The sequence below is a fragment of the Drosophila melanogaster genome, chromosome 3L, assembly GCF_000001215.4.
Source record: "Drosophila melanogaster chromosome 3L".
Lineage (NCBI taxonomy): Eukaryota > Metazoa > Arthropoda > Insecta > Diptera > Drosophilidae > Drosophila > Drosophila melanogaster.
In genome coordinates, this window is record NT_037436.4 from 6,329,314 (window position 1) to 6,352,390 (window position 23,077).

The 23,077-nt window shown below is 42.9% G+C and overlaps 2 protein-coding genes across 2 annotated transcripts, besides 1 other annotated feature; one reads left to right on the top strand and one right to left on the bottom strand.

Annotated features, from left to right (window-relative positions):
- Positions 1-10: 10 nt before the first annotated feature.
- Positions 11-23,077, bottom strand: CG13300 (uncharacterized protein). The gene is made up of 4 exons (NM_139786.3): positions 21,844-23,077; positions 3,157-3,779; positions 2,751-2,879; positions 11-2,327 (listed from the first exon to the last, which is right to left on the bottom strand). The coding sequence occupies exons 2-4, from the start codon at positions 3,581-3,583 to the stop codon at positions 1,717-1,719; spliced, it is 1,167 nt and encodes a 388-aa protein (NP_648043.1). The 5' UTR covers positions 3,584-3,779; positions 21,844-23,077; the 3' UTR covers positions 11-1,716.
- Positions 5,752-6,165: a mobile genetic element.
- On the top strand, positions 20,963-21,516 carry Sfp65A (Seminal fluid protein 65A). Its single transcript, NM_001169882.1, has one exon. The coding sequence runs from the start codon at positions 20,997-20,999 to the stop codon at positions 21,420-21,422; it is 426 nt and encodes a 141-aa protein (NP_001163353.1). The 5' UTR covers positions 20,963-20,996; the 3' UTR covers positions 21,423-21,516.

The window sequence follows — 23,077 nt, forward strand, 5'->3', positions numbered from 1 at the left end:
ATATGGTTTTGTTTAATTTGTTGGTTTTTATTTTCTTTTCGTATTTTGTGTGCCTAAATTATTTCTGCACAATTTAATGAATTTGTTATGAAAACTATGAAGTATTTGATTTGTTTACATTTCCATGTAATTAGTTGGCTAATCTAAACATTGGAACATTTTGAGTTGCTCGTAGTAATTTTTTGCGCATATTCCGCTCTCGTCTTTCGTTTTCATTATTTATTATTTACTTGATGTTTGAGTTTTTAATTATAAATGCTAATTACGATTATTGTTATTGTGTGGGATAGAAGGGGAGTGGACAAAAGTGCGTTTAATGAATAAATATTTAAAATACAGTATTGCAGTTGTTCTTTCATCTCGTAAAACTAATAAATGCGAATCGTATGCATTCGAATGAAGCATCCGTAAATCGAATTAATTAACTGGCTTAATCATATTTTATCTCTCGTTTAACTTGTTTGTACATATCGACGTTGTGACTTAAATGACTAGTCTTTGGTTGTGTGTTGTCGTAAATTATAATTATTAAATGAAAACTTGAACTTTGCGTTTGCTTTGAAGAGGAATGTTTTCGTACTTTTTTCTCTATCGAATTGAAGTAATGCAATACATATTTTGTTGTTGAAGAAACTTTCTGTTGCACGCTCCTGCTGTTAATTGCTAATTGGAGCGGATCGCAAAAAATATTTACAATTAATATACAATGGCGCGAGTTTGTTTACTTTTGCATTTACATTTAAGTTGCTGCAATGTTTGATTGTTTTAAGTACTTTTGTTGGCTGTTGGCTTGTTGAGCTTATGTTTGATATGCTTGTCATGGGCTTGTTATTACGACGAGTGGCTATTAAAAAATGCAAATGCTATTAGATGCTTGAGCTCATAATTTGATTAATGATTTTGCGGATGATATTGCGACTTCTTTTTCTCACTTTCTCTTCACTTTTCGCCTCATCGTTATTTGTTTTACGTTCGTTACTTTTTACCAGTTTCAAAGCCCATTTGCTCTCGTCATTGCGATACAAGAGCGGAATGGAGTCAAAAAAGCCACAAAGTTCTGGACCAGTGTCTGCCCGGGACAGGTTCCCAGAATATGCTTCGCACACATTTGCCCACAAGGCTTAAGCTGAAAATGTCTATTTAAACAAAATCCAAGTGGCAAATGTTGGTCCTATACCAGACTCAACTGTGGCATACCCATTGAAATGACTTATATATCCCTGGGGGGCTCAGTTCGATATACCCGTAACAATGCTGGCTGCTCCGATTTAAACTTGTGGCATCATCGGCAGTTGCCAGTTGGGTGCAAACAGAAAGCACGCCCTTTATTTGCTTTAATCCGACGAAATCCCTGTTCTAATGCCGAGCGGCAATAAAGGATGAAACGTGCATGGCATGTAAAGAGCATGTCCTGTGGCCACGCCACGCCACACCGCAACCCTCTCGCCTGTCTGACTCGATAGTTTGCGAAACGGAAACGGAAGTGACACTAAATTCGTTTCGGTTTTCCCAATTGGCGACACACAGGCAGACCGACAGACAGATACATTTAGGGAGTCCCTGGATGAACTGGCAAAAATAAACTTCACAAAATTGTTACGTGTAATCCCCTTTATGATCTGCACCCATCCATGTGCGCTGCATCTTAAGTGAAACGGGTCCACAGACCCATTCACATTACTGCTGCCAAATCCAGGCGCAGTCCTGGCCCGTTTCTCAGCTGGCTATGACCATGGTGGCTGATGTGGCACCCGGTGGCCAGTGGGTGGCTCGGGAATTGCTTGCCTCCTGTGGCAGCGATGACGATCCCATCGAGGACAACGAACTACTGCTGTTGACCGAGTGCAGCTGCTGCGGCTGATGGTACTCCGGTTCCTCGTAGGCGGCATCCTCGTCACAGTCGTGTGGATACAGCGGCACATGGTGGTGCGTGTGATGGTGGTGCGTATGCGAGTGGTGCACATGCTGTTGCTGCTGGTATGGATGGAAGTACTGCTGCTGTTGCAACGGCTGATGTTGCTGCTGCTGTGTAGCAGGCGGTGTGGTCGACGACGACGCTGGCGAGGCTCCACCAGAAGGTGGGTGGGGCAATGACAGTGGCAGAGGCAGCACCACCGGCAGCGGTTGCAGACCTCGTATGCTGTCCGCCGGGTGGGCCGTGTAGATGTTGCTCCTCCTCAGGTGGTTGTTGTTTATGTTGCTGCTGCTGCCGTTGTGGTGGTGCACATTGCCGCCGGCACCACCCGCCGCTCCACTTGCCCCGCCCGCGCCATTCAATCCGTTGCCGTGGGCGCGTTTGTTGCGAGACCACCATTGCACGTGCGTGTCTGCGTGTTGGAGAAACCGATGCAGATGCCACACAATAACAAACACGAGTGCCGAAAAATAGAGAGAAGAGAGGGTGGTGGAGAAACGGGAGGGGGTTAGTTGGTGGGTCACAGTTGCGAAAACAGTCGACGAATGTTGTGAGAGTCAACACAGGTAAAGGCCTCATAATGGCTAACAGCGGGCACAGTGGAAATCATTCATCATAAAAGGGTTAAAATAATACAAAATGTTTCACATTTTAAGATTTTACTTTGTAAAGCTTAAATCTTTGTATTTCATTTGGTTAAAAGTATTATTTTAGATGTTTTATTTGCAACTCTGAATGATTGATTATCCACTACGCCCACTGTGCTTGTCCTACGCCCACTGTTTTCTATTTTGGCCAAGTTGGCCATGTGGCTATGTCGAGTATTAGCACTCACCGTTGCGATTGTTGGAGGACTTTTTGCGCCGGCAGCGCACCACGGCAATCATGATGATGGCGCCTAGCAGCGCCGACAACACGGACACGATGATCAGAGTCAGTGGCCAGCCCAGTTCTGTGGCCTTTTCTGCAACAAAAAAAGGGGATGGGCAAAAAGGGTAACGGTTAGTAACGGAAGTTATGCAGCCCTCAGCTACCAATTCTGCACTAAGAAAAAATGTATAAAATATAATACAAATTGTATACGTTTTTTCTAAGTCTTTTAGATTGTCTAGCCAAAGCTCAATATTTAATTTTTAAATGCATATGTATCTATATTCTTTTTGTGCCAGTCAACTTTAATCAGAATATAAACCTCGAATTTGTATCCCCCAGTGCATCCCGACTTGTATTCGGTTACTCACCTATCGTTCCCTCGAACATGAATGTGCTCTTGGTGGGCATCGCCCAGGAGCACAAATCACACGTGGTCAGGCCGTCGCTCAGCACCGGCTCGTCGACGAAGAAAGGCGGGCGGGGCGGTGGCGGTACAAAGCGTCCGTTCCAGAGGCCCTGTTCGCTGGCATCAAAGGCCATTGGCGAGCCGAACAAGTCGTCATCGTCATCGAAGATGTCGAACGTCACGTCACCAAAGCTGCTCAAGTCCTCCGCGGAGCTGCTGGCCACCAGACTGGCAATCCGCGGTGGACTGAAAGTAGGAAATTCGGATGCGGATACGGAGGGCAGGGCGGATGCGGATGCGGATATGGACACAGATACGGATGCAACTTGATTTACAACGTAACCGAGACGCGCATCGTTGCTGTAGTTGCTGTTTGCTACGGATGGCATTTTCCTTGAGTTTTCCGGGTGGGGGATTGAGGGAGTTTTCCGGATAAAGGGGCAAAGCTGGAATCCTTTGACGCTCCTCCTCGCTTATTGCCAGTTATCGCAGTTGTCCGTTAGTCCTCCGTTTGGATCATGGTGAATGGAGTGGGATTTTCGCCGGGCTTCGCCTGTTTTCTGGTTCTTTTCTTGCAATTTTTGGCTGAAAGAAAAATGCAAACGGAAGGAGCAAGTTAGTTTCGCCAATTAAAACCTTAATTGTGCTGTCAGTATTTGCGCATTTCTCCCCCAAGAGAGAGCTTTCACATTTTTCAGGCGTATCTCTTCGTATCGCCTAAGCCTCGAGCCGAGTTAACATTCCCTCGCAAGCCAGAGACTCATGTCAGCAATCGTTACTAAATGACTTTTTCTACCTATTTCCAATTTGTAGCCACCCCTGCCTTCTGCGCTCGCTGCCTGGCATTTGTATCTCTTCAGCTGGAAATTGAATTTTTGAACAGCTCTGCCAACGTTATCTGCCAGATACTTCGAGTAGCAGAGCCGCACATCGACTGCTGTGGATGCGGATACACATAGGACATCAACATCACACATGGCAGCCAATGCTAACGAGAATTGACAGCTTGACAGTTCGATATCAGGCTAGAAGTCAGCATTAGTTACAGTTCCGAGTTCTCAGTGCCTCGAATTTGGTTTATTAAAAACATCCTCCATTGTGTCAGGTCTCCTCCTTCCTCGTCCAATTATTTTTTCCCTTCTCGGCACTTGTCTGAACAAACTTGATTTGCGAGGCAATAATCCTGATAAATTAACACTAATTTGCAAGCGCCACGAGCGGGAGGAGAAAAACTCCAGCTCGAGCTCAAGCTAATCGGCAGGTGAAAATAAAGCAGAGTGCTTCGTTAGTTGGCTCGGTAGATCTCTGCCTGTCTAAAGCCAAATAAATCTGTTTCACTCCACTTGGCAGTTGGCAACCCTTTCACAACGTTCTTGTTCCTCAGCCTTTCAAACTACTCTTTTTTCGTACCGTTACCAAACCCATCAGAGGCCGACACGTTTCAGGCATTAACCAAAATTTTCAACGCTTTTCGCCCCAAAGAAATGAAAATGCTTAGACACGAAAATTGCGACAAAGAAATTCAAACCTTTTACACATGCAAAACTATTATATGAAATTATATAAAAACTTTTAGCATAATTAAAAAATATATATATATATATAAAATACAATGATATGTGGTAATATAGTTTGCGAACCTTTTCGCGTAGTGCACCATTTCCACTTGCCACGTGCTTAATTAAGGAAATATGTGCACTGTTATATGAATAAAAAGAGTAAAAAATGGGCAGTTTTCCGAGGAAAGTTTAATTCCACTTGCGCAAATAATACTTCATATGCAGAAATGCAGCCGTGTTGCTGCTGCAAGCCGGCCAAAAGGGGCGAGAGTTCGGTGTAAACGATATTTAGTCATTCTTGAAAATGAGAAAACGTGAGGCGCATAAATTGACGCGGACTCCAAGGAAAGGGGGCAGAAAACTGAACTTCCTTCACGCAAGCGAAATTGCGAATCCAACTGCGAATCTCTTTTGGTTTTTTTGAATGAATGAACATGGAACCGAATGGTTGAGAGGTTTCGCCGGGAGTTTTTGGGGGGCCCGATGCAGAGATACTGTAAAAAGCTGTGTGGGTGGCGGTAATACTTCTTCTTCACCACTGACTGGGGCTATTAATAAATTTATTTTCGCTGCATGCTTGAAATAAATTGTAGAGTCACGTGAGCCGGGGCTCAGCGCACTTTGATTTGCCTTTGATGGCAGTAAGCTGGTTCCGAAGTTGAGTCTTTGGCAATTCTGCTGCGACGACAGCTGTCAACTGTTAGTGCGTGGGTTCCACCCATCTGGATGCCCCAACTCCTACCAATTCCCAATTGAATGTCCAAAAACGCGTCTTCAGTTTCAATCGGTTTTGCGTGGAAACGTGCCTGCCGGCGGCTTCCTCTGTTTGCCAATCGAATGGAGGTGGCACCACCGCCCACCAGTCGACAAATAAACAAAACGAGAAACGCCCAGTGCGACAGCAACAAAAGTCGGGAAATCGGAAAATGAAAATGAAAAGTAACAACGGGGCTGCCCCATCAATAACTGAAAGACTGCACAACAATCGATATATATATAGTAAAATTGTTGTTTTATTTATGAGTCGAACTAATGTCCCGTCAGTTGACTAAGGACAACGCCAAGAAATAAAAAATAGTTTTTAGGAGAAATAGTTTCACGACTTTATTCTTTGGATCTCAGCTTAAGACTAAAAATCAAATGCAAATTGGATTGAGGAGAAGCCTCAGTATTTGAACAATATTTGTATTTCGGGAGAGCCTCGCTCTTGGGTTCTTAAGATTAGGTAGCGTTGAAAGAGGGCAGTCAAATCTGCTTAGGTCAGGCTTTAGGATGTTTACAAGAACGGCTGCGCTGCCAAAGATAAACGAATGCTGCGCAGCTGGGATACGTTATGGAAAATTACTAGAGTGCATTACTGATTTCTTTGAAATAATGGAAGTGGCTGGTTTGGACCACCCAAATACGTCACTATATTCACACATCGCCGAGAAGGGAAAAGCAATTACACATGTCCTATTCAATTCCACGCAGCATCGATTCAATATTTATATTTCCAGTCTGTGCCGCTCAACACTCAATCCCCTCGGAAATCCTCGTTCTGCTTTTTAATTAGTGCGAAATGTTTGTACATTATTTTCATTTATGTTTCTCCAGGACTATTATTTGCCCTCGAATATGAGCGTGTAGAAACTAATAATGCCCAAAAATAAGGGAAAAACTATGCGAAACTGTAGAGAATTGCCGAAATGTGTACTATGCGTTTTGGGGTTCGAAATTAAAACACTGCTTCGCCCCCCCGGAACTAAATTAACTAAATATGTGAGCGAAATAGTTTCGTGCACGTGGGGAAATGCTCAAAATGCAGTTGAGTTGGGAAAAATTGGAAAATAATTCAGTGCATTTAATTAAAGTTTATAATCTGGGAAATTATTCATTGAAAGCAAACGAAATCCTCTGATAAGAGCACTGCCAGGGAAATAAATTAAATTAAATCCCAATTAAAGGCAATTTTTAAGCCACAAAGGTCAGGGTAAACGAATTTCTTTGCCTTAAAGTCAAAGAGTCGGATGTTTTAAGCCCGAAATGTCAGAGTCTGTAACTTTGGGAAAGTCACAACCAAAAATTGCCTCAGTTGGTCTATTTTATCCTTAAGGTCGAAGAGTCAAGATGAAGACATGGATATTTCGGACGTGTCTGGCATTTTTTGTTGTCTAGGCCAGGACACAGTATTGCCCCAAAAATAAGAGGTATGAAGTTTTACCAAAATAATTGAGTCAACGTGCTGGCATACGATATAAATGGGACTCGGACAAACCAAACTGATATTGCTATGCATGAAAATTGAAATTTTATTCAAATGCCCAAACAAGTACTCACCAAGGCAGATAAGTGTGACGGCCTTTGTTGGATTTACATAAATTATGAGCACAAGATCTACGAACTCTCATTTTGGAGTGCAGTCAATAGAAACCGATATTTTCGGTCTGGGGAAAAATTAGTTGATTTGTATGCGCGACCGGACGAAACGGAAACTAATAGAGTTGTATAACGAGTTGGGGACCTGGGGCAAGAAAAACTGGAAAACCGCAGACCTTTATCTGCTGTTTATGCGACCCTTCGGCAGCTGATAAACTTGGCGTTTTATTGCCAATTCAAATTCAAATTGAAATCAACGAATGTGAACGTACGGCTGGAATTTTTGTGGGATCTTCGATTCGTTGCGATCGATCGATTTTGAAATTACCAAACACATATGCATAACACTAATGAAGCCGAGATTAGATTTGAGATTTCGTTTAGCAGCGGACTTGGGTTAAAATATCCATTGTTGAGCACCTGACATGCTGGCCAGATAAGGTCAAAATGAAAATAAACATTTCTATTTTTTGGAAAGGTAGTTAAGATTAGGCAACAATGGTTGGATCTTGGTCTAATTTTATAGCCCTGTTAAGGATTTAAGATAAGTTTTTTTTTGGAATTTACACCATACCATACAGAAAGTTCTCCCATTACTGGTTTGTGATAAGTAAGTTCAGCTTCTCATAAAATTTCCCCTTTCAACAAAAAGCAAATGTCTTAAGCCTCAAAAACCAGCTAGTTAATGCTGTCTTAGCTTACGTCGAAATTGATGAAATTTCACCCCGTTTCCCCCTGGTAATACCGTAAAGCATGCTGCCAAACAAAAACCAAGAGATTTGAGATGCCAGATTTTCCCTTTTTGGCATCTGGGCATATCAAAACTGACTTTGAGCCACACACAGCGTGTGGGAGCTCCCTATCTGCTGCCTGACGGTTGTGTTCTCCTCTGGGTTCCCAGATTCATAATTTTCGACAAACAAATCGCTTTATAATCCACACTCACCCAACCGGCAGGCACTTGGCTCCGTTCTAATCCTGAGCTGTCAATAAGACATTAATGCCTCGAGTAGTCGGCCTTATATTCGGTGTTGGTTGGAGGAGTTCGGGGTTGCGTCTACGATCGAGTTACAGAAAACGCATTCTGTTGAAAGAAAAAGGACGCCCTGGTCGTAAAACCTACACATATGCTTACCCTCAAGATAGGGCTCAACGCATTTCTCTCACACTTGTTGAGGAAAACATAAAAAATGCAAAGAAGTGGGGGGCAGGGCACTTGAAATATTTAGGGTTTAGTTCGTTGCATGTTTATGATAGATATTTTGTTTAAAATTTAATTTTCACTTAGACACAAGTTATGACTGCGAGGAGGAGCAGTCCGTTTTCCAACGTTTCTGCTGCCAAGTGTCTAATGCAATTTGCCTGCGAACAAACTCAATAAAGGCTGCCCTGCTCTGAATGGACGGGGAAACTTTGCGGATGAGCAGGAGGAGCTGAAGGAGCTGTAGGAGCTGTAGGAGCAGGTTCAACTGATAGATTCCCCAGGACAGCCGCGGGCCACACACGCGCAGAAAGGAATAGAAGGCAGCTTTGGAGCCTCACCTTTTGGCCGGGGCCACTGTGCTCTTCGCAATCATTTTTCTTGCCAGCAGCAATGGTACAGTGGAGCCACGTTAAAGGCTACTCCTTAGCAGATGTGCTATCTGTTTGTTTCTCTTTCTGGGCAGTGCACTGTACTGTACAAAAGACCTGGCCTGCAGCCAGCAGTCCATCCATCCATCGACTCCCGGGTCCCGACTCCCAGGGAAATAATCAAAAGCAGAAAGCAAAAAAGTAAAATAAATACGAAAATCAATATGTAGGCGTAAGCAGCAGCTAGGTATCCATAAGATACAGATACACACACACACAGGAAACATAAAATGAATTAATTCCTTGTTGTTGGCACACGGCGAACAACGCAGTCTAATCGAAAAGCAAGTGGCTGTAGTGACAGCCACTACCCCTTTTACACTGCAATCAAACATATAGATTCATTCATAACTTTACATTTATTCGTATGCATATAGACCCAGTTCACATATAAAAGCTGTTTACATTTTCTGATTGTAGGACGACCATTTTGGAAGTTTAATATCTTTACTTCCTCATAAGTCATGTGTACATTTTCGGCTTAGGTTTGCCCAGTGTACTTACTCCATCCTCCAAGAACAATAACTTCTCCCAATCTGGTTGGTGGGCGTGGCTGGCAAAGACTGTGCAAACATGTTTAGGGCGGCTGAGAGCTGCAAAAGCCTCACAAAAAAAAAATAAATAAAACAAGGACAGAGACACAAATCTTGGCACATAAAACAATTAGCAGGCTGTAGCTGGGGAAAATGGGTATGAGAAGGACTATGCGGCTTAGTGGAGGGTGTGGCGAGAATAAATGACAACAGTTTTGGGGCTGTGGAAATTAGTTTGAATCCCCCAGTCCCCGCTTTCACCAGCTACATTCATATTTTATTCTATTTATTTTTCTTCATGTTTTTCGGGGCTGCAGAAATTTATGAATATTAAATGAGCAGAGTCAAAGCCAGCAGAAATTTATGGCACATGCAAATGCCTCATATATCAAGTGGCTGTGTGAAGTCATAAAGCAAAAACAAATCTGGATGTAAGGAAAAACCAGGAGAAGGAAAAGGACAAATGTCCAGTCTCTAGGACAATGTCAAGCCGAAAGGACAGGACATGGCAGGACAAACAAATTTCCAATCGCAAGCAAAACATTTTCCCTGACATTAATAGCAAAATAGGAAAATACATATGAAGCCGGAGGACTTTCGTTCACCATGCTTTATATAGAGATAATGCAAAGGCGGGGTATGTCATCATGTCTGCCTGCTTGACTGGCAAAAACAATAGATTAACGTTCTCTGCTTTTGTCCTGGCCGAGAAGACGACAGAAAAAGGTCAAAGTTGGTAGAAAATCTGCACAATGCGGGGCTAGATGTTAAAATAATAAAGAAATTGGGATGTGAGCTGAGAGATAAATTGAAATAGCCTTAAATATATTATCGTGTCAGGACAAAGTTTACCAGTAAACTGAAAAGAAACCCCGTGTAGATAAAAATCTCTATGAACTGAGCAGTCTTGAAACTTTTCATTGGTTTACCAGGTTAACTACTCACGCCCCTCAGAACCCACCATCAAATTAACAACTTTCAATGGCTCTCAATAAACTTGATTTCAACTCTCACTCGAATCGAATTATAAACAAATAAATACATAAAACAGCCGGGAAGGAGGAACTCTTTGCTGCGAAGCTCATAAACCAAGCTAAAAACCGAGCACATAAAAGCCAATGCCAGAGCAGTCAACAATATTGGCCAAGACGACGCAAAATGGCCATCAACTTTAATTGAGTTGAAGAGCAAAAGAAGAACACCAGTACAACCAGCTGGAATAGAAGGAAGAAATATCTTCGACTTTGTTCAGAGGGAGGGAAACTCCACTGAGCTGAGCTGAGCTGGCCGAGAGCGGAAGGAATTTTAGCAAATTAGATTGTTTTCCACTTGAGTTCGTTTTAACGCTTGCAGACGCCCAGCAGTCAGGAGACGGCCAAAAAAAAAAAACTGTGGCTAGAAAATGGTACTGACTCAGCTCAGTCTTGTAATCTCATTGCCATTCTCCGTCTTTTTCGGGCGGTGGTACTGGTACTTGTTTTACTGTTTTGGAGTTACCTTTCCACCTGCCCCCGCGCTATGCCATTTACCTGCACTGCTACAATACATACAAACGAATTCGAAAAAATATTAGATTTAATTTTAATAAAAAACAATTAATTTAAATATTTCACTACTTTCATGAGTGCATTTTAATAATTTTAGTTTTTATTTTACAGGGCTTCAAAGATGTCTGATGTAAGATATGCACATCATTTCATCGTTGATTTTCTTGGTAACGTAATCCAAGTGAAATAGTAAGGTAAGTTGCCAATTATTTTTGTGCGCGTGTAGTTGAAGCTTTGGAGCCACTGCAGCCACCCACCGAGCGGCTGCGAAAAGCAGTAACAAGCCCCAGAAGAACAACGAGGGTAAGTGGAAATGTTGCCGGGTTTCCGTTCCCTGGAACAATCATCACTCACTCGGCCGGCACAAAATTGATGATAATAATCGCACGTACTGGCGGGGCCAACAATTGCCGAGGAGTGGGTACCAGTACCCAATCTCAATCCCAGTCCCAGTCCCACCGGGCTGGTCCGCTTTTCGAGGGGCAGAGCAGTAATACCAGGGCTTACCGCCCGAGCTGCGCTCCAGATGATGGCCAACAGCTGCTCCGGCAGAAACTCCAAAGGGACACCTTGCAGCGCTGTCATTACAGCCAATAAAGTGGTCGCCAAATGACATTGTCAGCGCGTCGCTTCAAAGGCAGCTGTTAAGCCCCCATTCTCTAAACCAAAATGCACGAAAGAAAAAAAAAAACACCCAACGCCCCACTGTACCGCACCGTGACGACCCCACTGTATTCCCGATTTTGCTCCAGTTTTTTGTTGGTTTCGCTCAGATGTTCTTTTTGTTTTTATCAGCGACAGCAAAAAATGAAGCGAATTTATCTCTATTACAGCTAGCTGCTGCCGTGCCACGCCCCTTTGTTGACGCGCCCATCATTTGTATTGTTGACATGTTGTGCCGGGGGGCGGGGGCGGAATCGGGGGCGTGGCTGGCAAGTGATAGAGCTGATACAGATTTGAGCAGACAGCTGCGGATGAGACTGAAGCTCCATTCCAGGACTCTAAAAGCAAACTCGAGTTGAGCCCACTTTGGACATTTTCTGAAAAATGATTGATGGTCCTCCCAAAACGATTTTCCACTTTAAAGCCGAAAAAAAAAAATTGCGAATCGAAATTACGCAGTTAGCGGAAATAATGGAAAATACTTAGCATAGTCAAGATAATCTTAAAGAAAATCTATGTCGCGGCTTAGACATTAAATCTGATTTAAATCTAAAATTATTTGTCTTATTGAAATGTAATAGTATTTTATATTGCCACATTAATTCATAATTAAGCGACTTATATTTCAAAAGATTAAGACGGTTAGTTTAAATCCTCTTAAAATCGAGTTTACTGTAAATTCGCAGTGAAAGGGAACCTGTTCTTCAGTTAAAAAACTTTGTCACTCTATTAATCCACTTGCAGAATTAATCTTCCCAATGCAACCCAACCCACTGGGAATGTTCCCACAGTGAAGATGCCTCTCCCCACATTCTGCATAATAAATCAACATAAACAATTTTCCAAAATGTAAATATCATAAAAGATTGTTAACATTAACTGTCTAATTTGTTGTCATTCCGAGTGGCCGCCACCATCATCAGTCCCACATTTTAGATATTTCAGAGCTTGTAGCCGCTGTCGTCGTCTTCGCCTCTCGAGAGCTTCTTCAGTAGAAAAGCAGAAGTCGAAGTAGCTGCGACATGATGAAGAGAAGGCGGCAAAATGGCCTGCAGCGATTCTGGCCCAAACCAAAGGGGGAAAAGCAACAGCAGCAACGTGAAAAGCTACTCAACCAGCAGAAGTGGAAACGTGTTTGAGCAACCCGCACGCTAATAACTCCGCTTTTGACGGCTGGTAAATTAATGACAGACCAAATCATTTTGGCCAACTTAAATCACTGTAAAAGCGGCAGGCAGACACAAGATGAAGTAGCACTCAGATAGAGCCTCCTAAATTCTGGACAAACATTAATAAACCAAAGGCTTTTAGAGCTTCCCGAAAAGTAAAAACGAAGCAGACAAAGAAAAACGCAGCGCTGCAACTGCATGCATAATTTGCCGACCAACGGTTTCCACTAAAAGTTTTTCACTGGAACGCGACGAAGGTTTTTCTATCTTTCTCTCTTTTTTTTTGTTTTGGGGGGAAAACCGTTGTCTTGTCTGCGTCGGAATATCCGATTCCGAATCCGAATCCAAATCTGAGAGAGTCCAGGGCCTTGGCATGACCATGACCATAGATATAGCCATAGTGGCTTGAATTCAAATGGAGACGACATGGAAAACCTTTTATCTAAAAGTGCTTTCTGCTTTCCCCGCGCTCTCCTCTTTCTACATTTTTTTTTTTTTGGGTTTTCTTTTCACCCCTGCCATCTTTAGTGAGATGTCTGTATTAGCCAGGCAAATGCAACTGGAAATTAGGCAACAGACAGCAGTCGACTCAACAAAGCAAAGAGGAGCCAACACAACTAAAACACTGGGCCCAATAATTTGTGGCTGCAGTCTGGCGGCTGAAACCCGAAAAAACACCACACAAAGAGGGAACAAAACTGAAAAAAAAAATAACAGAGGCCGCTAATTTAGTTACTAACGCTTCCCAAAAAACAGAAGAAGAAAAAAATAACAAGAACACAGGCCCGAAATACCCAAAAACCCTCATGTACCTGCGGTTAACTGGCCAGTGCAGTTTAGTGTTTTGTTGTTTGATGGTGGAAATTGTGTAGCCGCCGCTGCTGATGATGGCTAATTAGTAGCCCCTCTCTCTTCGATACTAAAATATCTATCATATGATGATGTCTTAGTTCGCCGGCTAGAACAACAATAGTATTGTCTTTTATCAGGGGTGGGGAACCCCCCTAATTGACTGCCTTTGTTGGGTGAAAATTGCTGCACATTAAATGGCAACGCAGACAAAGGGGAGACATCGAAGTTTTCTATATATTCGTAGCTTTTCAACTCTTCAGTGCCAACCGCAATTTAATTGGTCTAATAAAAGTTGGACACAAAACGAGTGAAGCATCCATAGATGTACATATATTTTAATGCTAATGTGCACACATTTGTCGGGCAATCCACATTAATCAGCATTGGGGCAGACCAATGGCGGCGAAAATAAATTTATTCAGGTTTATATATTGTATTTTCTGTTTTACGCTTTGTCCGGAATTACACAATATATGTTTTGCGGTTTCACGGTTGTTCCTGGGATTGGAATTGTGTTCTCCGGTTATACAGCCAACTAAAGTTTTAATTATAAAAGCGGTTTCAATTAAGCGAAGCACTGGAATCATTAGTAGAAACAAACATTTAAAAGCATTCATTAAAAGGGCTTACTATGAAAATTTTTCTATTTTACAAGGCTTAATTTACATGTTGTACATGTAGTCTCAACTTTGTCTTCCTTTTTGTTATACTCTCAAATCCAAGCTATGCTTTAATTGCGTTGCCAGTAGTCGAGTTCCTACAAACATCGCAAATTAGTTTTAGGTCTCCCCTCTATCCTGTTTCAGTTTCGTTATCTTGCGACTACCTATTGATATCCTACACATTGGAATGCCGCTTTCAACACACTCGCTGGCAACCCTCAATTTCCCCGAATTTCCGAACCCTTTAGCCAACACATTCCTGGCATATTTCCCCCACTAGCACTTCACTTCACTTTGGACAACCACAACAGAAAAGAGCTCCTCCTTGGCTAAATGGGCGCGCAGAGCATATTACATTTCCTCGGCCAACTCGAAATTCTTCCACCTGTCTGAAATTAAATGCCGACTCCAACACCTTCGCAACACCACTTGCCTGTTTTCCGATATTTGTTTTAATTTTAAGCCAACCGCAGAGTCAGAAAGTGGCACCCACGCCCTGGGGTCCGAAAACCTAAAACCAAAAGCAAGAACCGAATGAACCTTGGCCAAATGATGCGTGAAATTCAATACAGTAGCTGGGCTCCTCCCCTTTCTATACATTTTCAGGACTCTGGGTCTGTTAGTGTAAACACAAGCCGCATAATACAGTACTGAATCCTGCTCCTGAATCCCAAACGGCAGTAAAAAGGATGAGCCCTGCTGGTGGTTGGGGAGGGGCAGGACGAAGGACGATGATGGGCTGACTAAGTGTTCCTTGAGTTTTATTTTTTTTCGGTTCGGTTAAGGTCTGGGGTTCTGGTGGTGTTTGTTCTCCGCTTTGTCGAATGTGTGAAAAGGCATCAAATGGCGTTAAAAATGCTTAAGTACACTAAGACAAGTTAGCACTTCAAGAAATATTTTCGACACACAAAAGAATTTCTCTGTCCGAAAAAGAGAGTAAGCAATTTAATGACATTTGATATGGAGCTAGAAATGTGGTTAAACGTTTTTAGGATAGAGAAATATGAAGTTAAGTCCTATAAGTACTTGTGCTGAAAATACTGGGACATGTTAAGGACATTTCTGCAAGTGCACATGTCAGTCAGTCCGGGCAGCTTTGGGAATGGTTTTCACTTGGGCCTGGGTTGGATTCTGTCTGAGGGCTTGGGATTGGGATTCGGCTTGGGTTTGGCACTGGCACTGAACCTGCTGCGACCATAAATTCCATTGATTGTCGCGCCAGCGTTTTGTATGACAAGTTCGAAGTCTTGTATTGTCTGTCGCCTCGTTTTGTCTTGCGTTTGTATGACTTCTGGTACCAGCCAGCCACACCCTGTCCCCTGGAGTCCCCGGAAACCCCCTGATGGCCTCTGAGAAGCCCCCCTTTAACCCCCTGAAACTCCACCTCTGCTGCCACTCACCTGCCAGCATTCGTTTGTTTAGTGCCTGCTGCCGCTGCCGCTTCTTTAGTTTCTTGAGTTTCCCTGGCCCGCATGTCACATAAACCGCATCTGGGAGTCCGGACTCCGGAATCCCCGGCCCTGCGATCCGCCACTTGCGAAGTGTGAAGCGGAAACCAAACAAAAGCCGCCTAAAACAACTGCAGGTAAGACTCGGCCAGAAGATAAGACGTCTGTCTGACGTTCTGGGCATAAGCGAATTTTAATATTGTATACTGAGCTGTGCCGGAGACTCAATCTCAGCTCAATCTATTCAATCTCTGAGGCGCTTGCTTTTCTCACTTTTAGTTTTTGTTTACCTTAGAACGGGGCAACAACGAGAAACTTTAAGAGAAATCTCCCGAAGAGCCAACGCTTTTTGATGGCCTTTTTACACCTCTCCGACTTGAGAGTAGCGAAACTATCTGGAATCTCATTCCGCTGGCCCTTTATTTGAGTTGTCGCTGCTTACTTAACAACTTGTCGCCACGACTGCCCTCTACCCCCATGGAAAATCGTCCTTTTCTCCCTTCTTGGGTAACAAAATTGCCAGCATGTCCTTTGGCCAAAGGCATAAAAAGCTGACACGAGACTCCATTTTTACCCCTTCTCTTTGGCACCCTTATTCTTTTTTGACGGTTTTGTTTGCTGGCCTCCTTTACATAACTGGCTTCAAATTTTCCGTAGTGCCCTCGGCGTCTCTTAAGTTGGCCAAGTTTCGTCTGAAGGGTTTTCCAAGTGATGGAAACGAAATTTTTGACACGCGCGCCGAAATTCGAAGGGGTAAATCTTTTCACGGACTTTTGCAGAAAAGCTTAGAAAGAGAAATGGTGAAAAAAGAAAAAGAGTTAAAACTTTCTAGATTTGAAGCCACATACTCTTAAATTGCATTTGGGAAATAGTTTCAGATAACTACGACTTAAATGTGCATATTCCATTTCAATTTCGCCCATTCGCCATTTGAAAAGCATTTCAAATAATTTCCAACTTTTTCCTTTGTCACCTAAAAACTTTGTCCTCGAAGGCGAAGTAACTTCAGCCAACACATTCGGCCATCACTTATTGTTACTGTCGAAAATTCCTTTTCCACATTTCCATCGAACTTGGCCACACACACAAACTTGGACAAACTGCTAAATCCTTTGGCCAGCGAGAAAAAGAAGTGGTGAAGTGGAGGGGTGGGAGCGGGAAAGCCAATCTCTTTTTAAGCTGTTCAACAAAAAAAACTTTCACTTTGTTGCCCAGGACGATCAACGCTAGAAGTTTTGTCCTTCGGGAGGTGGGGGAAAAGTTCTAAAAAGTTCCGGTATTAAGTCCATTTAACCCGCCATTGAACTTTACGCCTCAACGACCAGCTAATGCAACAAAAACTGCAAAACCAAATCTACGTAAAACCAACAACCAGACTTAAAAACTAAAAAAACACTATGGAAACCAGAGGACCAGCAAGGACAACAAAGTAAATGAGCAGCCTGCCAAAGGGATGAGGACGAAAATCGAGCAGGCAAATGTGCAAAAAATGGCAAATGAAACGAAAAACTTTTGTGGCAACAGAATTTTCCCTGTTCGCCGTGTTCTTTTTTATGGTTTTAATTTTTTTTTTTTTTTTACTTGCAACCTGCAGAGCAAAAAAGAGAGAGAGAGGAGAATTCAATAAAATAACGCTTTCCATCTGAGCAAAGTAGTAAGAGGATGAAACTAAAATAAAGTTTTCCCCGTGCGCCGTGGCGAGGACAATTTTCGTGAAATTTGTACAGCCACGCCCCCCTCAGGGGTCTGCCGCCCCCCTGGATCAGAAGGTTCGTACCAGCATTTGGCATTAAAGTTTAACAATGGACGCTGCTGGCGCGTGTGAAAGAAAGGAGCGAAAGAGCGAACGGAAGTAAAAGAAACCGCAAAAGTATTTCAAGAAGCAAAAAGAATGGAGCAGGAAAGCGGAAGGAAAGGGGGGGGGGGCGGTGGAAGAGGAACGAGGCGGGGGCGTGGCATTGGCGGCCATTTGTACTTAAACTGATCTATTTTTGTTGTAGCTCAAGTTTCTGTCCAAGCATCTGTATCTGTATCTGTGTATCTGCAAGTGTATCTGTATCTGTATCCATGTGTAAGCGTGCGTTTATCCTGCTTACAGTTACACAGATAAACATTTTCGTTAGGGATAAAAATGCACGAGCAAGAAAATAAGATGGGGGCTAAGCATTCTGGAAGAACATCCTTGGGACCCGCCCACCGCCCACATTTTGTGTGTGACTTGTTTGAATGCATCCTTTGTCTGGCGCTAGCAAAATGTTAAATTCACAGGCAGCATATGCTGCACTGGATAAAGAAGAAAGTCAGAGGCGCCCCAAATGGGGTTTACTAGCTGATGTATTATTTCTAGCATTATACTAACATTTTAACGAGTACAATTAAAGTGTTTCATATGCTACTTAATGGTTTATAATCTTTGACAATTATTGTCTTTCTATGAGTTTAAAGCTACATCATATAACCCTTTTCGATACCTCCTGGAACATCTTTGAAAATTCCGCCACTGCCTTGGCATCGCACAACTTGCTATTATCGCAAGATAAATGCCAGTTCCACATAACTAAGACTTACCCAGAGTCCTGGCTCTGCTGCAGCTTGCTCCAGCAGCTGGATGGATGCTGGTTTTCAGGCTGCTTGGATGAGTCCAACAAAGCTGCTAAGCCGCCGGCAAGGATAAGCAGTGGAAAAAGAAGCAAAGGAAAAGGGGTGTAAGGAGGCGAATAGGAGGATGAACCTGCATAACTGATGCAGCCCTCCCACAGGATCTGGGCGTGGATCCTGGAACGGTGGCATTTGCGGCATCCCTGCACCGAGATCCTGGCGAACTCGTTGTGCCGGCAAAACTGCGCCCCGGAATTTTAATAGAGCAAATTTCAACAACAAGCTAGAAAAATAAGAGCCAATAGAATGCACAGGGAAGGATGAAATTGTGCGGCGTTTTATTCTGCGCTGGTAATAAAACTTCAAAATGAAGTTTAGAAAACTTTTTAAATGCCTTTCGCCAAGACGATGGACAGGCGGTGAAGTATGGGGGCGTTTCAACTCCACCTCTTGCTCAAATTTTTCCCCCAATAATTTAACCACGCACAAGGCACACACCCACTGAGAGGAGAAGAAAAAAATAAATAAAACAGGGCTATTATAATGATGATGACGCCTACAACACAACGCCCACGCACACGCCCCGTTTTGGAAAGAGCCTCGTAGGATCCGCGCAAAATGCTAAACGGGCCCCAAGGACCAACGCCACCAGGACACACAACTCGGCTCTGCCCGGCCAGCTTTTTGCAAATTTACGATTATGATTATTACAAGTCGACGTTTTCTGCCAAGGATTCAAGGATTCGTGTTGCCAGAGTGGGAGTGAGCCTGTCATTTGGCCAGCTGTTGGCGAGAAAGCTTCTACTCCTGTTTCCCAAGATGAAGAACAAGTGCAAAAGAATGCGTCAAGGCATTTTAGCACTTTGCCCCCAGACAGAGTCCCATCTGAACGCCAGAGACCCCCATCCAAAGTTGGGCCAAAGTTATTACAACTCTTAAAGATGCCACCGGGGCAGGATGTATCCTAGGGATGTGCTGCCTCGTCTTCGAGTTCTCTGTGAGTGGGTGGTGGTTGGGCGGAGACATTGACCTCCAGCGGGTTGTTGGACAGCGTCTGGAAATCGGCAAATTCCATGGGGCATAATAAACGTAAGATAAAAGTCAAAGAGGGACAAAAATTATATAATAAACTGTACAACGAAATGAAATTATTGCAACGAGGGTGGGCCAAGCTGGGTCGTTATCGGGGGGCTTCGCTGTACTGCTCTCGAAGCTGGTAAATAAAAGTTTGATGTGCAAGCATTTCGTAAAGTTTGCAAAGTTTATTTGCAGGTTGGCTTTGCAGATACACTAAATGGAGTTGGGTTGTTTCTGCTTTAGGTTTTCATTCAGCATGGGCTTACTTTAATTAAATCTGTTGTTATGCAATTTGGGTACAGCATCATATTTATATTTGTACACTTTAAGAAGGTACTTGATATGTTTATGTACCATTTCAATTGTAATATTATTGCTGGTAGTGTATTTTCCATGTTGGTATAAATCAAATATAGAGTATTTTAACAAAGACACACCTAAACAAATTTCGTTCCGCGCTTGTTATTAAAACTTTAAACATTTTGCAACTCTCTGGAGGGAGATCGAAAAAATCTGTTCTCCGGATACTGTTAAAAAATTCTGAACTTTTGGGCTGGGTGATGTGGACAGACACACCTATACACCAGTATATACACATACACCGAGGGGCACAACAATAAGCCAGGAATGCAGGTGGGTGAGGGGTTGGGAAAGGGGGCGCAGGAGAACAGCACTGGGCGCTTTGGGCTTATCAAGTTGAGCGCATCAAATTCTCAAAAATAATATACCAAATCATAAAAGCATGACGATGAGCAATTTACCAAAGCCAAATACTCAGAGACGAAACAAACACGGGATGAAAAAAGGAAAAAAATGGGACGGCGTATGGAGGAAAAGATTCAAATCGAGAACGTGCCCCAAACGAAGAAGAAGTGCCGATTATGTACGTATAAATAGGTATACTTTCGGTTGCGCTGTAAAAACAACAAACTAAATGATTAATGATGAACCGCTTTTGTCTGCTAGCAAAGCATTTCATTTTCACTTTTCCACCGAGGCAGCTCTGGCTCACTATGAACCCCACAATTGGAAATTGAAAATGTTATTTTTCAACTTGAACTTCGATTGCTGGCATCTCGCGTCGCTTTCCACTGCTGGCCGTAATCACTTTGTCATTGCCATCATTTTTCAGCATCAATTGTTTAGCGGCTCGACATAAATTCACTTCAGAACCAAAAGCGTAGAAACACAAGAGAACGAGAACCCGCTCTGGGTCTAATGGAAATTGAGAGATACAAGAATCGAAGCCGAGCAGCTCCAAGTGGCCCGTCACAAATGTATCTGCAGTAAAACTCGATGGAAAACTCGATGGGCTTCAGCCTGATGGAGTGGACTTCCCTGGAATTGGCCTACAGCTTGGCCCGCTTTTAAGTCGCACCGAACCAGAGATCAAAAGAAAACTCGTTGACTTACTCGAGACGAAGCCGGGCTTAAGCTTAAGAAATATTACACCAATATATATAAAGGATCTAGTAGCTATAAGTATATCCAGTAATTTGCTCGGGATTAATGCAAACTTCTGTTGGAGTTTTGAAACAAGTATATAACCATTTAACACATGGTATAACCATGTAAATTAATGCGAAATGTGAATCAAACCGATTTCATGCTAAATGTCAAAGCCTTACATTTCTGTTAGCCACAAACGACTTGTAATGATAAAGGCAGATTTCTCAGCTTATATTAAACGAATCTCCACGGACTATGGTTTGGATACTGCGACTATTGTCTATCCTTTGCGCCAGCGTTTTAGCTTATCAGAAAGATGACAGTGCCAATAGCATTATACTTAACGATGGAGCTATAACGGTAAACACCTCCACATCGGGACTTACGGAAGCGGAGGGAAATACGTATGTACCAGGACCTGGATTCTTTCAAGAGACTTTCCTTGGCAAAAAAACGATTGGTTCATCTCCTCGATTGCCAGATCTAGGAAATAATATCGTCGTTATGAGCGAAAGTAAGCAATTGAAGGCCGGTGAAAAAAACATTGTTAACTCCAAAGTGCAAACGGTTACAAGAAAGCCCAAAATGTCAAAAGCAGATATATTTCATGGTATAAAATTATTTCAAGGACCTATTCATGAGCAGTTTGAAAACGATCTCCATGACCATCATCACGATTAAAACATCCTTCAAAAGTAATTGGGAAGGAAATAAAGTTAAAGGTGTTAATTGAAAATTAATCAATATACGTTCAATATATTAAAATATCACAGACTAATATAAAATTCTTTTAAATACTTTGAAGTTAATAGTTACTAACTAAAGTTAAAAGTTAATAACTTGTTACAAATTATAGTAATTTCGAGTATGAAATCGATAGCGTTTATTCAGGCAGCAACTAATTTGGCATTTCACGGGAAAAAAAGATTCATAACAATAAAGCCCTGTAAAAACCGATCTATTTAGTTTGTCATAAGTATTTAGCCGTATCTTGCCTGTCTTGCCAATACATTCTTTCATAAATCATTCTAGGAATGGAAGGCAATCGAAACAAGCTTAGCAGGCAATTGGATGAAGGAAATGCAGAATTCTTGAAACTCACCTCGTTTTCATGTGCAGCGATGTGTTTGTGTGTGCCAATTAGCCCGTTACGTTGCCAATTGGAATGTTCACTTGACTTTGCCGTGTGCTCAATGCGCTTTTTATGGCCAATGTTGCAGATGCTGTGTTCCTGTTGTCCTTTTCACACGGCGACAACGCGGCGGAGACGTAATCCACAACTTGAGCACCGTTTAGTGTGGCTCGTTGTTGTTTTAGTTGTTGCTGTGTTGCAAGGATAACGGTAATTAACCCGTCGGGGTCGCCTGGCTGCAATTGCATGCCAGTCGTTGGGTTATTGGCCGCCACCGAGCCGCTCGCTTGACACTTTTCAAACTTTTTTTCTCTCAGTTGGGCAGCTTTTTTATTCGCACACTCGGCGTTTAGAACACACACTCATGTACAATGGACGACACACACACACACACTGGGACACGCTTCACTATGCGCTAATTTTTTTATTCCGCGGATGCATTTGCTTGCCTTTTACACTTTTTGCCTGGGTCCGCGTTGCAAATCTTAGCGCGTTGTTTTTAAAGAAAATTCCAAAGACGACGACAACGGCAGCCGTGTTGTTCTGTATGTGTTTTTCCTTACTTTTTTTAGATTTGTTTTTTTTTTGTTTTGTTTTTTTTTTGTATTTGTTTTTTTTTTTGCCGGGTCTGGCGCTCCGGCGGCAGCTCTTCCGCAGAAACAAGCTTGCAAGCAGGTTGACCAAGACCAAACCGAGTCCAAGATGCAGCAAGGAGTTCGAGGTGGAGGTGAAGGTGGTCGCTGCTAGCTGGTTGCTGCCTGCTGCACAAGTTGCAGCCAAAGAAGTTGCAAGTTGCAGGGGCGCGGCTGCGGGCTACAATCTGCAATCTGTTTGTGGCATTAAATCAGTGAACCAAGACGCTCCTCCGCTCGGCGGCCAGATTTGTTTATGCCTCCTCACTGGTTATGCAAATTTGTACTATAGCTGTACGTACAGCTCAATTAACGCGGCATTCTTGGGGATTCTGCCAAACTGCCGATCGCACACATTGATCACCGCACAAAATCACTTAACAATCGGGGTTTATGTATCATATCAAATCATATAGTGGTACCCTGAACTGAAACTCAAAAGACGAAAAAACCAATGTTGCTGATGGGGGGTTGCTATGTTGCCAATGTTGCGAGCTGTTTTTGGTTCTGGTTTGGTTTTTTGTGGGGATATCGTCGTCCGCGGCCCGCTGACTTTTCGGCTGGCAACGTTT